This window comes from Halichoerus grypus, chromosome 2, assembly GCF_964656455.1.
Source record: "Halichoerus grypus chromosome 2, mHalGry1.hap1.1, whole genome shotgun sequence".
Classification (NCBI taxonomy): domain Eukaryota; kingdom Metazoa; phylum Chordata; class Mammalia; order Carnivora; family Phocidae; genus Halichoerus; species Halichoerus grypus.
In genome coordinates, this window is record NC_135713.1 from 134,110,701 (window position 1) to 134,125,429 (window position 14,729).

Consider the following 14,729-nt stretch of genomic DNA (forward strand, 5'->3'; position numbering starts at 1 on the left):
GCGTCGGGTTCCCTGCTCAGTGGGGAGTCTGCTTCTCCCTCTGTCCCTCTCCCAACTCATTCTCTCAAATAAATAAAATCTTAAAAAAAAAAAGAAAGAAAGAAATGGTTCCGGTGTAATTTTACATCTACACTTACACGTAGGAATCCCATCTGCTTACCCAAGGAAAATCTTGGCTTGAAGGTCATGGCAGCCACTCAGAAAACCAAGAGAATACTATTATTAATTTGTAGTTAATTTTGGAGCTAGTACTCCAGCATTAAAAAGTTTTAAGTCCTAATTCGGAAAGCACTGAGTTTTAAAATAACGTTTTCCTGATTATAAAATACTTACATGCTCAATATAGAACACCTGGGAAATCAGAAAATTACAAAGAAAGCAAAAATCCATAATTCTATCACGATAGCTTCTGTAAATGCTTTGGTACGTTTCTCTCCATTAAAAAAAAAAAAGTCTTCATGTATTTATTTTCACAGCTGAGATCAAAATTTCTGTATGATTTTGCAGCCTGAGTTTCCATTAAAAAATACAACGAATTTTTCCCGTATCATTAAATCATCTTCCTACACCCAATTCATAAGTTTGTAAAAATTGTATCTCCAACTTGAATCATCTCAGTGAAGGGTCACTCATCACATGTAATCGAGTCAACCCATCCAGGGGTCCCAAAGCTCTGAGAGGCGTCCAATATTTTAGGCTAAAGTCTTCGATGAGCTCCCACGAACCTGACAGGTGCGGCGGGGGCTCCTCCCAGGGCAGCAGCGATCACAGACCCGAACCGGTCTGCAGAGCCTCCCGCCCCGCAGCGCGCAAGCTGCCAGGCGGACTCGGAGCGCCGACAGTCCTGAACTTTCGGCCAGGTTTAGCACGCGCCTACGCCGGTGAGTTGCCGGAGATGCCCCGCGCGCACCCCGCAGCTCCGGGGCGCCGAGCGTCCGCGCCTGTCTGGGGCACCGCGCCCGAGCCAAGCGGACTCGCTCCGGCCCCCGCTGGAGCGTCGGTCGGCCCGGGCTTCGGCCTCCGCAGCGCGCCGCGCCCAGTCCCTGGCCGGTCGCCGGGCTGCACTTGGGAGGAGCGCGCCCCAGGTTCCGGCCCTGCCCCGACCGCCTCATCCCATCACCCCCCCCCCCAACCGGGAGCGCGCAGGCGCAGCGGCCCGGGAGTCCAGCCAACGGTCCCCGAGGCTGAGGTGGCGCCCGAGCCGCTGCCGCCACCGCCACCGCTCGCCATGGGCCCGGGGCCCCGGCTGCTGCTCCCTCTCGCGCTTTGCGTGGGGCTCGGCGCGCTCGCGCCTTCTGCGGGGGCCTCGGGCGTCAGCAGGCGAGGCCCCACCGTGACGGCCAAGGTGACTGATTGGCGGGCAGCAAATTGCCCTCGCGCGGGCCAGGGGGACGGGGGAGCTTTGGGGACTGGGTCCTCGGTGTCCGCGGCGGCGAGGAGGGGGCTTCCCGGGCGCGGGGGACGCGAGGCGGCCGCGGGGCTCAGGGGGAGGGGACTGCCGGCGCGCGGGGACCGCGCTGTCCGGGGCGACTTGGGGGCGCTGGGCCGAGCAGTTTGAACTTAGTCTCTGGGCCGGTGGTCCGACGTGACCTGCCGGGGGGTGGGGGGGCTGGAGGAAGCTTCCGGAACCAGTGGGCCCTTTCTCCAGGAAGGAGGCGGCCCGAGTACTGCCTTCGGCGTGGCGAGGACCCGGGAATGGAAGCAGGAAGAATGCGGGCGGGGGCGGGCGGAAGAGACGCGCTCCGAGCCGCGGGGGTGCAGTGGGCGGCCGCCACCGCTGTCACCGGCCTGGAGGAGCCCGGGTCCAGGCCCTGCCCGGGGGGCGTCCGGGCAAGCGTTCGGAACCCTGCTGTAGCGAGAGGCTGTCATCCCGCCGGGGGGAGAGGTGCGCTTAATTACACTTGGACTTTTTTACACTTTGGACCCTGAGCTTGGAAGGTGCTAGCACGCACAGCCTCTGAATCTCTATAGGGGATGGGCGGGGTAGACTGGTGGGGGCGGGGGAATCTGCCTGGGACCGCCTCTCTCCGCCGTCCGTGCTTTTTTCCAGCATATTTACCCAGGTTAGGAGATAATGGGAGGGTGTGGAGGGTGTGGGGAGAGACAGAGCGAGGGAGGAAGGAAGGGAGGGAATGCTTGGTGCCCTTGATAACCACTTCTAGAAAAACCCACTGGCAGCAGCGTCTTGGAATCTGGAAGGAGGGGCAGCTGCAAGTTGTTTTAATAGTAAGTCCGGTGTTTGCCAGTGGGAATGATACTACTGAACCAGTAGTAGAGTGTTTAAGTCCTCTACCACAGACCCCAGCTGGGGTCGGGGGTGGGGGGGTCCGGACAGTGAGGGCCGTGCGGAGAGGGAGGTCACCCCAACATCTGATGTAGCCTGAGAATGAACAGCAAGGCCTTACCAGGCTGCAGTTAGTGTGTGTGTGAGAGAGAGGAACTTAGCCCCACTGTTCTGAGCACCTCCTCTGCCCAGCCCCCTGGTATTTGGGGCATATCTAGTTTTGAGAAATGGCTTGTCCAAGGCCATAGAGCTGAGAGGGTGGGGGAGACGGAGTCTTTCAGTCTGCAGATACAATTTGGGTCTCTCGGGATATAACTGTAAGCATAACATTCATAAAATGATGAAGAACATATAGTAAACCTCTCCTATCTGCAGGGGCTAAGTTCCAAGACCCCCAGTGGATTCTGAAACCAGGAGAGCACCGAACCCATATACTATGTTTTTTCCTATACATACATACCAATGAGAAAGTTTAATTTATAAATTAGGCACAGTAAGAGATTAACAATCATAACTGATAATAAAATAGAATTATAACACTATATTGTAAGAAGTTACGTGAATGTCGTCTTTCTCAAAATATCTTACTGCACTCACCTTTCCTCTTGCCATGCGGGAGGTAATGAAGTATCTACCTGATGAGATGAAGTGAGGTGACCCAGGTGTTAGGCTCCTCATCCTCTGACCGCAGCTCACAAGGAGAACCATCTGCTTTGGGCCCACGGTTAAGGTGAATAACTGAACCTTGGGAAAATGGAAACTGTGGATAAGGGGGCGGGGACTATTGTAAGCCCATCTCTAGCCCTGGTGACATTTAAAAATACCTGGAGGATAAGAAAAACCAGCCTGGCCATCACTTGGGAGGCGAAGGGAGCTGCATGCGCAAGGGCTCTGGCCAGGAAAGCCATCAGTGTTCAGAGGACAGAGAGAGGGGACGGGCTCCAGCCCAGGGGTGAGTGGCCTGTCTTGAGATAAGGCTGGAAGGGTCAGCAGCCGCAAAATCGTGCGGGGCCTTGGAGGCCACAGTTAGGAGCAGGTCTTGCGGCAGTTAATCTTCTAATTTGAGGTCTTAGTCTAAGTGCAGTTAGAGCTCCTGGGTTTTAAGCACGGGACTGCCATCATCTCATACATGCTTTTCAACAATGACTGTGGTCGCTCGGCGGAGAGTGAAGTGGGAAGTCATTCAGGCTCCGTGTCAGAGTCCAGATGGCGATGGCGTGGATTTGGGTGGTGGCCGTGGAAATGGGGAGCAAGGCGGAGGGACGTGAAACAGATGTTCTGCAGTGTAACTAACAGGACTTGCTGATGGTTTAGATGGGGGCGGGGGAAAGGAAGTAGAATTGCCAGATAAAATACAAGATTCCCAGTGAGGTGTGACTTTCAGATAAGCATGAATCAGTTCCTGCTGTGAGTGTATCACCTGCTGTATTTGGGAACAGACTTCCCCAGGGAAGCTTTTAAACCTACCCGGTGCAGAGACCCACCCCATCAGGTCAGTCACATCTGTGTGTCGCCCCGGGCTGGAAATGTCTACAGGGGGCGCGGAGAAGGGAGGAAGCTGGTGGCTACAGGAGCGGAAGTTGGAGCATCTCTGCCCCTCGGCTGGGGTGCTGTCACCGAGCAAGTTTTCCCGCACTCACCGGTCAGGAATAGATCTCCGTTCCCTTCCTACCAAATTTATCGGGAAGTTCTAAAAGCTAATGGTGTAGGCGAGTCTTCTACAGATTTGACCCTGTCGAATGACTTTTTCAATGGACTTTTTAAAACAAGTCAATATACGGGAAAATAGAGACATTAAAAATTATTTCTCTGAGGGGCGCTTGGGTGGCTCAGTCGGTTAAGGATCTACCTTCGGCTCAGTGGGGAGCCTGCCCCCCGCCCCCGCTTGTGTGCTTGCTCTCTCTAGCTCCCTGTCAAATAAATAAATACAATTTTTTTTAAAAAATTGAATTATTTCTCTGAGTTCAGAGAAGTCGATAAATTGGCCATTGCTCTAATGTTTTCCCCAGCAGTCCTTTCTTTTTCCTCTGATTGCATTTAAAATTGGAATCTGGAATAAGAGAGGCGTGAGGCACTGTCCCTCCAGGGCCTTCAGTGGCCACCAGCTCAGCGGCCTGCGCAGCCCAGCCCTGGAACCTCGGGTCCACACTCTGGCTCACTGGTCTCAACATCCCCTGAACAGGCATTTGCCACCCTGCACTTCTCAGCAGATGCCAGGGGTTCTGGGCAAGGTCAGGCACGTAGACTAGAAAGAATAATGCTGCCATCTTTCCAGCTGCATTCATGCATGGCCCAACTTGCTGGCACTTTCTAGAGCATGGAGTGGCTACAGCCTGGTGCCCCGGGGCAGGTGATTTAATGTGTGAAGCTCCATTTCCTTCTCCTTAAGTGGAGACACAGATAATATCTACCTACAGGTTTTTTTTTTTTTTGCATATTAGATGTGATAAAGCAGGTAAAGTGCTTAGCCATGATTTAAGAGGTCAATTGTTAGTGTTATTTATGTTACCTTATTAATGCTCCCATGAAATTGCAGCCCTGAAAAGAAGGATCATCTGTTGAACAGATGAGGAACAGGAGCTCAGAGTTCAATTAAGTTGCCCAAGGTCCCGTAGCCAGTTAGTGGTGCAGCGGGAGTGTGAGAACAGTTGGCTCTTGTACTTGGCGTCTGCCCTAGCTGCTCTGGAAATGGAAGGAAGCAGGATTAACCCTACAGGGGTTAGGATCAAGCTGTGTGAGTGACTGCTTCCTCTTCCCTCTTTTCTCTACCTCCAGTGGCCCATCATTTTCAAATGACTTTCAAAGGCAGCCCTCAGGGGAAAAAAGAAATGACTGAGCTTACTCCTGAAGTGCAGTGTGGAATCCAGTTACCACCTCTGCCAGGAAGCCCACCCTGATCCCCACAGATAATCATCACCTCTACCCATGACATTTCATCTGTACTTATCTTGTTATAAAACCAGATTTTCCATTATATTATAGCTACTTACAGATGTGTTTTCTGTGGGACTGTAACCTCCCTGCGGCTAGGGGCTTTGCAGCCTCACCCCGTGTCCAGAAAAGGGCCTGGCCCCAAGGGCACGCAAGCAGTCAGAGATATTCTCAGGGTGATAGAGGGCAGTGGGAGAGGGTTTGCCTGGCAGCCACCTTGGGTCCCCTGCACAAAGAGCCCATTTCCTGCCCTGGTGCTTTGGCTCCAGAAAGAACCCTGCCCGGTGTGGCTCATGCCCATTCTTGTCCCCGGAGGCCGCTCCCCTCCCTTCTCCAGGATGCCTTCCCTCAGCCCTTAGCGTCCCTCCAGCCTGGGGATACAGCGTTCCTGTGACCCAGGAAGATGTGACTTTCTCATTTCCACCAGAGTCAGGAAAACTCTGCTGTATTTTCATGCTGTCAGTCACAAAGCAGAAGGACCCTGAAGTTTGCGGGGGGGAAAATCGTATTAGTATGTGTGCGAGGCTGTGCATCAGAATGGCAGATTTTTATTGAAGAGTTTTGCTGGGTGACAGGCCCTTTTTCTTCGCCTTCTCCCGCTGCTCTCCCACGTTCTATGCTTCTTGCTGTCCAAACATCCACAGGCTTTATTTTCTCTTCTGTAGGTTAAAAAGTCTGGCAGGCGTTTCTAGTGTCTTGTATGGCATTCCTTTAAGATGATGTTCCCTGATTCTTCTCCCGGGGCTGCTTCATCATTCCCTGTTCCTGAATTTACTCCTGGGCTTGGAAATCCCTTTGGAGAAGCTGTTTCTCTTTGACACCAGCCCTGCGTGACCCAGCTCATGGCATCCTGTCCCCGGGCCATGCCAAACTGTCACCCTCAAGTGCACCGCCTCATCTCCAGGGCACGGTCTTTGATATAGTCTATAAAGTTCTGCCGTATAAATAATAATACAGTTCCGGCTGCTGTGGCCATGTAAACATTCAAAAATGCCACACGGAGCACTAAATATCACATCAACCCATGACAGACGGGCTGATGTATTGGCAGAAGCTCTTGTCTTGCGCTAAAGCTTGACAGTCTTTACTTCATGATTTTTCTAACCTGTAAGACATCTTTTTTCTTTGACAACCCTTCTTATATTTTTTAAAGCCATCTCTCGAATGTCTTTTTTTTTTTTTTTTTACCCATTCAAACAGTAAATTGGTTCATATCATCTAAACCCGCTAATAGAATGCCCTTCGACTCCGCAGCCTTTTCAAGCATTCCGTCTGCGTCATCCTAACACGGTGATTTGTGAAGCAAAACGTGTATCATTTCATTTCGGATGAAACAGTTTTTTAAAACTCGTTTCAGGGAACCTGTAGGGTTCATCGGCACACAACATGACTCACACTCACTTCTGGGTACGTGCTTTCTTTCATCTATTCTAACGTGTTGTGCCGCAGAGAGACCACAGTGTCCCCGTGGGACTTTGGGGGCATGAGGACTGAGCTGGGCATCGGAGTGGGCAGGGCAGATGGCTCTGTCGGGGCTCTGGACGAGGCTGGGGACCTGGAGCCTTACGGAGTGCGAAGTGAGCGGCAGGCCTTTTGGAGGACTGGCTGTGCGTTTTGATGTCTTGCAGTTCCCTCGACAGCAGGTGTCTACTGAGCCCTCCCTGGGAATTGGGCACGGGTCGAAGTTACAAAAAAATAAATCTTCTCTCCTTACCTGTTGTTCTCTCCTGCCAAGATCAAGAGCATCACCTTTCAGAAGAGCACAAAGCTGGGAAGGGGGAGGTCGCCACAGTGCTGCCCTGGGTGTGGAGTTCTCAGAGACGTCACTGGCTGACTAGGGACCGTGCTGAGTCAAACGTCAAACCCAGCGCCTCCGTGTGGTGCCTGGCCCATAGGGGGTGCTCACTAAATGTTGGCGGAATGAACGTTTTTACAGGTGGAATGCAGCCACACGATGGTTGTAGAGCTCCTTTGTCACCTGCTGGGCGGGGAAGGGCTCTCGCATCTGGATGCATTCTCAGGTTGTACCTTTCATTCCACTCCTACTCGTGGCTTTTCCCCGTTGTAACCCTCTGCTCTGCTGTTCACCCACACGCAGGTCTTCTTCGATGTGAGGATTGGAGACAAAGATGTTGGCAGAATTGTGATTGGCCTCTTTGGAAAGGTTGTGCCCAAGACTGTGGAAAATTTTGTCGCACTCGCAACAGGGGAGGTATGTCTCAGTTTTGGATCCCTTAAATGTGCATGGGAGGGGGTCTTCCTTCTTTGAAGCCCAGCATAAAGATGTCTTCCGGGAAAATGAGTGTTGATTGAGCAGGTCTGATGAACCTGAGACATCTTACATATTTTACTTTATTTTCCTACCAAATCTTACTCTTTGGGTGCTCAGTGTCCTCGGGGTTCTAGAAATTGAGGGGAAGCAATCAGCACGTGAGAATGCAGATTGCTCTCTTTTCACTTATTCACATTAATACCCTACTTCCACAGTTGATTTATTTCTTTATTTTGGGTCCGTCAATGATTACATTTCTACCAGAAAATCGTTGCAGGGACCTAATTCTGTAGGTAGTTTGTGTCATTTTCTCATTTAGTCACATCCAGGTAAACACTGGGGTTCATCTTGCAGTATGGGTTATATCTACTCATATATTCAATTGACATAATCTCTTTAGAAAGGATACGGCTATAAAGGAAGCAAATTTCATCGCGTCATCAAAGATTTCATGATTCAAGGAGGAGACTTCACGAGTGGGGACGGCACTGGCGGTAACCATGTCTTTTGTATTTCTCCTTTTCGCTTACCAAACTGAAACCCAAGATCAAGTCCGTGCATTCACCCCCTGAGTTGAATTCCCAGACATATGAAACAAATTCCTCATGACCACCAAACTAATTCTTCAGAAGGACAGGGTTTGGGGGGCCTCATCTCCCAAAATGTAACTACAGGTACGAATGAGTGAGGCCTCCTCACTTGAAACAATATTGCTCTGGTTCATTATCTTTCCATAGTGGAGATATATTCATCCAGGAGACGGCTCTGCAGTTATTAACATGCTAGACTCCCAGCAGGCAGCAGTAGAGAAAGATGCCCGGCACAGAAAGGAAAGGTCGAATACGAAAGTGCGCGCACACTGCGGGACAGCCGGCTCCCGACACGGATGTGGTGGAGGAGGGCTGGGGGAAGCATGCCCGAAGGGAGAGACCGGAGTTGAGGTGGCAGGATTGCAGGTGGATTTACCCCCTTTTTTCCAAATTTTCATATTGTTGCCCACTTTTTCAACAATAATAATAAAAGTAATCAATGAGTTGTCAAAATTATAATATACATTTTTATAAGCCAAGTTAGAGTTCTGTGAAGCACAAATAATTAAATTTATGGACCATCACATATGCCTGAGCTGAGTGTTCCTCACGGGGGACTGCACATACCCAAGCTCTCTGGGCTGTTTTCCCTCAGAACTGTAGTGAGTCCTTTTCCTGAACACATACGCTATAGCTAACTACATTAGGATTTAAATTTACTTCAGGTTTAAGATTTTTAATTCAGCAAATACTCATTCTGATGGGTATGAAATTGCTAACTTCTTAAAGAAAGCCTTGGGCCCATTTTCAAGCACGACAGCTAATTTTATGTTTATCGCAATGATTTACTTATAACAAAAAGGCTGCCATTAAACCCTTGGATTTGCCAGGGCCTTCAGGAGAATTACTTTTAGTCCTTGCAAAAACGCTGCAGGGTACGGGGATAGAGAATGGAGCAGAGAAACCCGGTCAGGTTACTTGGGTCCGTGGGGTGGGGGAGGATGCCCGGGAGAGCAGCCCTCCCTCCCCCCGCTGCTGCAGAGCTGGGTGCCCCTGGAGGAGTATGCAGCTCCCAGGAGCAATGCCCTGGACCCTGGCGTCCCACGCTCCCGCCCTGGACCCTGGCGTCCCACACTCCCACCCTGGGGCCCAGCAGGAACAGTGACTGAGCTTTCCTGTGTCCTCGTTTCTGACGTGTCTCTCTCCCTTTGCCTTCCCTGCCGTGTGCGTGTGCGTGTATGTGTGTGTGTGTATGCGTGCGCCACGCACCAATGTAAGTGTGTGCACACAGGTCTTGCGTTAAAATTCTCTTGAGTGTTGGAGGAAGGACCTTTTGGGTCACTTACGTTCAGCCTAGACCTCTCTGTGAGCAGAGCTTTCCTTCCAGGACACGTCGTCTGTCACTGACCAGTCCGCTCTAAATTGCCTGCCTTTGGTAGCCACTTCTGGTCCGTCCAGCTGAGCCAGGATTTCGAGGTTGGCAACCGATGGGTGAAGAGCCAAGCAGAAAGGGAGGAGGCGGGCATGACACGCATTCCAGGTGCTGGAGGACAGAGCAGACGCGTCTCATGGTCTGTACTGTTCTCTTAGGGCAGAAGCGGCTGCTGCTCTCCTTGCTGCTGGGCTCGAACTCCAGTCCCCATGGCCGCGTCCGGCTCTTCCGCTCCAGGTCGGCTCGCTTGGCGCTCCCGGTGCCGGGCCCTTCTGTAGCCCGGTGAGCCTGGAGGGTGTCGGGCCCACGATGGCCCGGCTGGCCGCCCTGGCTCCGGCGGGGACGCGGGCAAGAGCCGCAGCTGTAGGGTCCAAAAGCCATGGGACTGCCAGGTTCTGCGGCGCAATTTTCACGCTCTGAAACCTCGGTTTCCTCGTTTACAGTGGGACTGAGAAGACTGTTCTGCAGGGTTGTGAGAATTAGCTAAGGGTGTTTATTAAGTGCTGATCGCACCAGGGTTGGGTGCTGAGGCGGGAGTGACGTGAAGCTCGGGACAGACATGGCCCCAGTCAGATGGCTCATCCTGCCTTCCGCGTGGCTTAACGATGTCATCCTGCCCGCGCTTCTGATTTCAGAGTGAAATCGTTGACTTGTTTGGTTGGGGTCCTGCTTTGAGGCCAGAGGACGGTGCCATCTTTAAGACTTTTTGTGTGTTTATCTGAGTCTCTGGTGCCCTGCTTCCCAAAGGAGTGAATTTATCACTTCCTTTATTTCTCCTTATGCTTGACCATCTTTTCCCCATCCCCATGTCCTATAGGGCTCTATTAACCAAATCTATTAAAACCTTATGGTTCCCTTTGAAGAATTTACTTTCACATAACTTCTGGTGATTCTCCTCTTTTTTTTTTTTTTTTTTTTTAATTTTGTCTCACCCAGGTATAAGTATTTATGGTGAGACATTTCCAGATGAGAACTTCAGACTGAAGCATTATGGCATTGGGTGGGTCAGCATGGCCAACGCTGGGCCTGATACCAACGGCTCTCAGTTCTTCATCACCTTGACCAAGCCCACCTGGTTGGATGGCAAACATGTGGTGTTTGGAAAAGTCATTGATGGAATGGTAATGTGATATGTTATTATGCCTCATTCAAAGCTTTATATTTATAGCGACAGTACCTTCAGTGATTTATTTTAATCTTAAAATGTGCTTGGTAGAGGTCCATCATTCTATGCTGACTTGCCTCTTCAAAGGTGAACTGTGTGTGGTATTTTAATTGTGAGGAGCACCGGGGCAGAAGATGGAGACTTGCCACGGAAAAATCGAGGGCTTAATCTATCTCACTACTTGATATAAATGGAAACTTTTTTTTTAACGTCACCAAATAACACCCGGGCCCCATATGTGCATACAGTAGATTATTATTCCTTACAAAGGAAGGAAATCCTGTCACATGCTACAACACGGATGAACCTTGAATATGTTGAGTAAAATAAGTCAGTCACAAAAGACTGTATGATTCCACTTTTAAAGGGTATCTAGAGTCGTCAAATACCTGTAAAATGAAGTAGAATGGAGGTGGCCAGGTGCTGGTGGGAAAGAAGAAGTGGGGAGTTGGTGTTCAGTGGGTACAGAGCTGCAGTTCTGCAAGAGAAAAAAAGTTCTGCAGATGAGTTGCACAATAATGGGAATATACTTAAGACTACGGCACTGTACACTTAGAAATAGATAAGGTGGTACATTTAGGTTTCTTACCGCAATTGAAAATAAAATACTAAAAAAATCCCTCGAGCACCACATGGTTGCATACAGAAACAAGTCCCCTCCAAAGACACAGTCAGGAGAGCAAACACAGTTACTGGAAGGAATTCAAATTCCTGCAGGTGTGTCTCAAAGAATATCTCAGGGGTCCAATTCATAATCCAGAGAAACACTTCTTAAAATCCTTATTCTCCTCTGCTCCCAGCATTTCTCCTCCCTAGCAGCTGCCCACAGAAGCTCTCCCAGCTCCTAAACCAGCAGGTGTAAGGTCTGCCCAACCCAACCATGGACCATTCCTGACCAGCCCCCCTTCCGTATTTGATTTGGTTTCATTTTCTTTTGTTTTCTTTTTTTTTTTAATGGTTTTATTTATTTATTTGAGGAAGGTTTTATTTATTATTTGAGGGAGAGAGAGAGAGAACCAGAAGAAGGCAAGCATGAACGGAGAGAGAGGGAGAGGGAGAAGCAGACTCCCCACTGAGCAGGGAGCCCGACGCGGGGCTCAATCCCGGGACCCTGGGATCATGACCTGAGCCGAAGGCAGACGCTTAACCGACTGAGCCACCCAGGTGTCCCCATTTTGTTTTATTTTCATGTGAGCCATTCTGTCTCTTCCATCCAAATGCAAGTGAACCGAGCTCATTTGGGACAGTTCTTCTACAGCTTCTACCCCCATCCTGATTCTACCCATCAAAAAGCCAGGAACCGAGCTGACCCAGTCAGAACCTCCCTCACAAGGCAAGGAAGTGTTCAGCCTGAGCCGCCGAAGACAGGATTCTCGTTGGCAAGTGAGAGGAGAGGGAGCGGGCAGACACGTGTCACTTCCTAGATCACTTTCCATCCTATCACAATAAAGGACAGGCCTATATTCTCACGAGCCATAACTGTCCTTCGAGGCATCTATTCTCACAGTAATGAATGCCAGCACTCCTCAAGTCTGTTACGGAACAATGCCCGTGAAGTGAGCTAAACGTGCACGTGCCTGTGCTCCATCAGTTAGCGGTTTTGACCAGTGGACCGAACCGGGTTTTAAAAAGTTTAACTGTAACCAGGTTCAAACATTCATGCGACGAGTGTTTTTGAATACATCGTGCTAACCTGTAAGAGAAATGAAGAGTGCAGGTGTTGTGGTTCCTTCTTCTGGTCCTGGTTTTTCCTCTCGCTCTCTAGATCTTCTGTCTTCTTGCTCTACCCGACTGTACCACCTTCCTTCCCCCCGCTGGGGTGTGTCCTGGAAGACCCGCTGCCTGGGCCTAGAGGAACAGTCCTTAACATTTTATGAGTCCTAGACTTCTTTGAGAAATTAATGAAAACTATAGACTTTCTCTCCAGGAGGAAAAAAACTGTGTGTATGTGTGTGTGTTTTACACTGTTCCAAGGAATTTTCAGAATCTCCTGAATTCCAACGCAGACGTCACCTGGGTTGCTTTGTTAATGCTACACTTTTCTGGAACTCGCCTAGACGTACAGAATCAGAACGTCCAGAGGTGGGCCCACCAATAAGCATTTTTAAAAACTGTTGGAAAATATACATAGAGATTTCCATTTTAACTCGAAATGAGCATTTTTTAAAACGTCCCACAGGTCATCAGGTGGGGAGCCACTGCTTTAGGCGTACGTGTGTACACGTGTGCGCACAGTGTTTAGCAATATATGTGATTATTATTAGAAGAACGCTGGTCTTTTAAGTGCACCTAAACTGGCCAGTGATTGGGTTAGGTGTGGCACCGTGTCCGAGGCAAAGAGACAGCTTGTCGCTATTTTTGTCTCAGCCCCATTTGGGAAACCGGTCAGAAACCAGCATTCCTAGTCCTGGACCAGTCCTCCCTCCTTCAGTGTGAAGCTCAGGGTGCTATCTGGGATGTGCAGCCGTCCAGGGTAGAGAAGAGCCTTCACACCACGGTGGGGTGGGCTCTCTCACTCCACCTGTAGATTAAGGGCTTGGGTCAGCTTTAAAATGGGCAAACCCAGAACTCGCTCCACTTCTAAATCGACTTTCTGATCCAGTTTCTTATGCCTACACCGTTTACAGGGTATCATTGAAGCTGACTCATATTCCATGTTAACTCTTACATTGGGGTATGAAGTGGGTAGAAATACATTTTATTAGAGCCATGTGTTTATGAAAATATTATTTTTAGAATATAAAATGCTAATTAAAAGAAGTGAGGAAATATACAAATACGTTCTTTCAGTAGCAAGGTGGTGGGTAAGCATTATTCTGTTATATATACGTTTCCTGAATATTTTAAGTTTTCCGTAGTTGGCTTGCATGACTTTTGTATCATACCAAAAACAACAACAACAACAACAACAACAAACCTGGTTTCCTACTTGGGCTTTCAGACTAGGCATTGATTTCACCTGTGATCCGCACAGTTACTGGTGAGAAGTGAACCAGGGGTCTGCTTTTCTCTCACCAGACCGTGGTCCACTCCATAGAACTCCAGGCAACTGATGGCCATGACCGTCCGCTCACCGCCTGCTCCATCATCAATAGCGGCAAGATAGACGTGAAGACCCCCTTTGTGGTTGAGGTCGCTGACTGGTGATACAACGGGCGGAAAACGAGAAACACACTCTGGCAGGGATGTGTGTATGTGTGCGTGTGTGTCTTTTAATTCTCCGAAGTTACTGTTTTGCTTTGTTTCCTCACTTCTGTGTTTCACCGCCGATCACAGGAAAGTTCAGAACATCAACCACTCCGTGTTTAGTTTGCATGAATTGTGGTAAATCACTTGTTTAGGGACTTGGCACTTAAAAGACCTATGCCCTTCCTCCAGTGGTGCTATTTTTAAACTAGAAAACTTTGTATTGTCTGTTTTCTTTTGAAGAACACAATCATTATTTTGCTGAATTAATTGTGATGCCCAAGTTGAGTGACGCTGAAGATTTGTCTGAAGAAGACTGGGGACGTAAAGTTTGTTATTTTGTATTCAAACAAATTCTTTGCAGGTAAAGGGAGATTTGATGAGTGTAATCTGTAATCTGATATATGTCATAGGGACTTTTACCTGATAAAAGGTGCTTTTGTGTTCTCTATATTAAATGCTTTTTATATAGGTCAACTCTTTTTGCAAGTCTTTTTTTTTAAAGTTCTTTAAAAAACTCATGACAAAAATATATGTACTCTGATGTTAACAATGACCAGAACAGAGAGGGTTCTGCCGATCAGAATGCTAACGCAACTGGGTAATTTGGGATAGGAATGCACAGAAATGATGCCCAACCACATCTCCGATACCTGAGCGATTAATTTACTAATTTTTACTCACTGTAACAAGATCCCTTGAGTTGAGTTGTAACAAAAAGGCATTTTTTTTTTTTTTTTTCACTTACACAAGGAGCATGAAGGTTCAGACTGTACTTAAACCAAATGGGAAAGTGGAACCCTGCTGGGGCCTTGTAACATTCCTGGCTGGAACAGAGCACCTGATCTCTGTTCAAATGGGAGTGATATCTCTTTGAAAACAGCCCCGTTGCTTCTCCTCTAGGACCCGTGGAGTGAGGACTCCAAGAA

General features: G+C 49.1%; 1 protein-coding gene across 1 annotated transcript; it reads left to right on the top strand.

Annotated features, from left to right (window-relative positions):
• Nucleotides 1-1,138: 1,138 nt before the first annotated feature.
• On the top strand, nt 1,139-14,277 carry PPIC (peptidylprolyl isomerase C). Its single transcript, XM_036071921.2, has 5 exons — nt 1,139-1,345; nt 7,314-7,427; nt 7,888-7,981; nt 10,386-10,570; nt 13,633-14,277. The coding sequence occupies exons 1-5, from the start codon at nt 1,229-1,231 to the stop codon at nt 13,759-13,761; spliced, it is 639 nt and encodes a 212-aa protein (XP_035927814.1). The 5' UTR covers nt 1,139-1,228; the 3' UTR covers nt 13,762-14,277.
• Nucleotides 14,278-14,729: the final 452 nt, after the last annotated feature.

Coding starts and splice junctions, on each gene's coding strand:
- PPIC (XM_036071921.2), top strand. CDS start 1,229: ATGGGCCCGGGGCCCCGGCTGCTGCTCCCTCTCGCGCTTTGCGTGGGG. Junction 1,346..7,313: donor GCCCCACCGTGACGGCCAAG/GTGACTGATTGG, acceptor ACCCACACGCAG/GTCTTCTTCGATGTGAGGAT. Junction 10,571..13,632: donor GAAAAGTCATTGATGGAATG/GTAATGTGATAT, acceptor TTCTCTCACCAG/ACCGTGGTCCACTCCATAGA.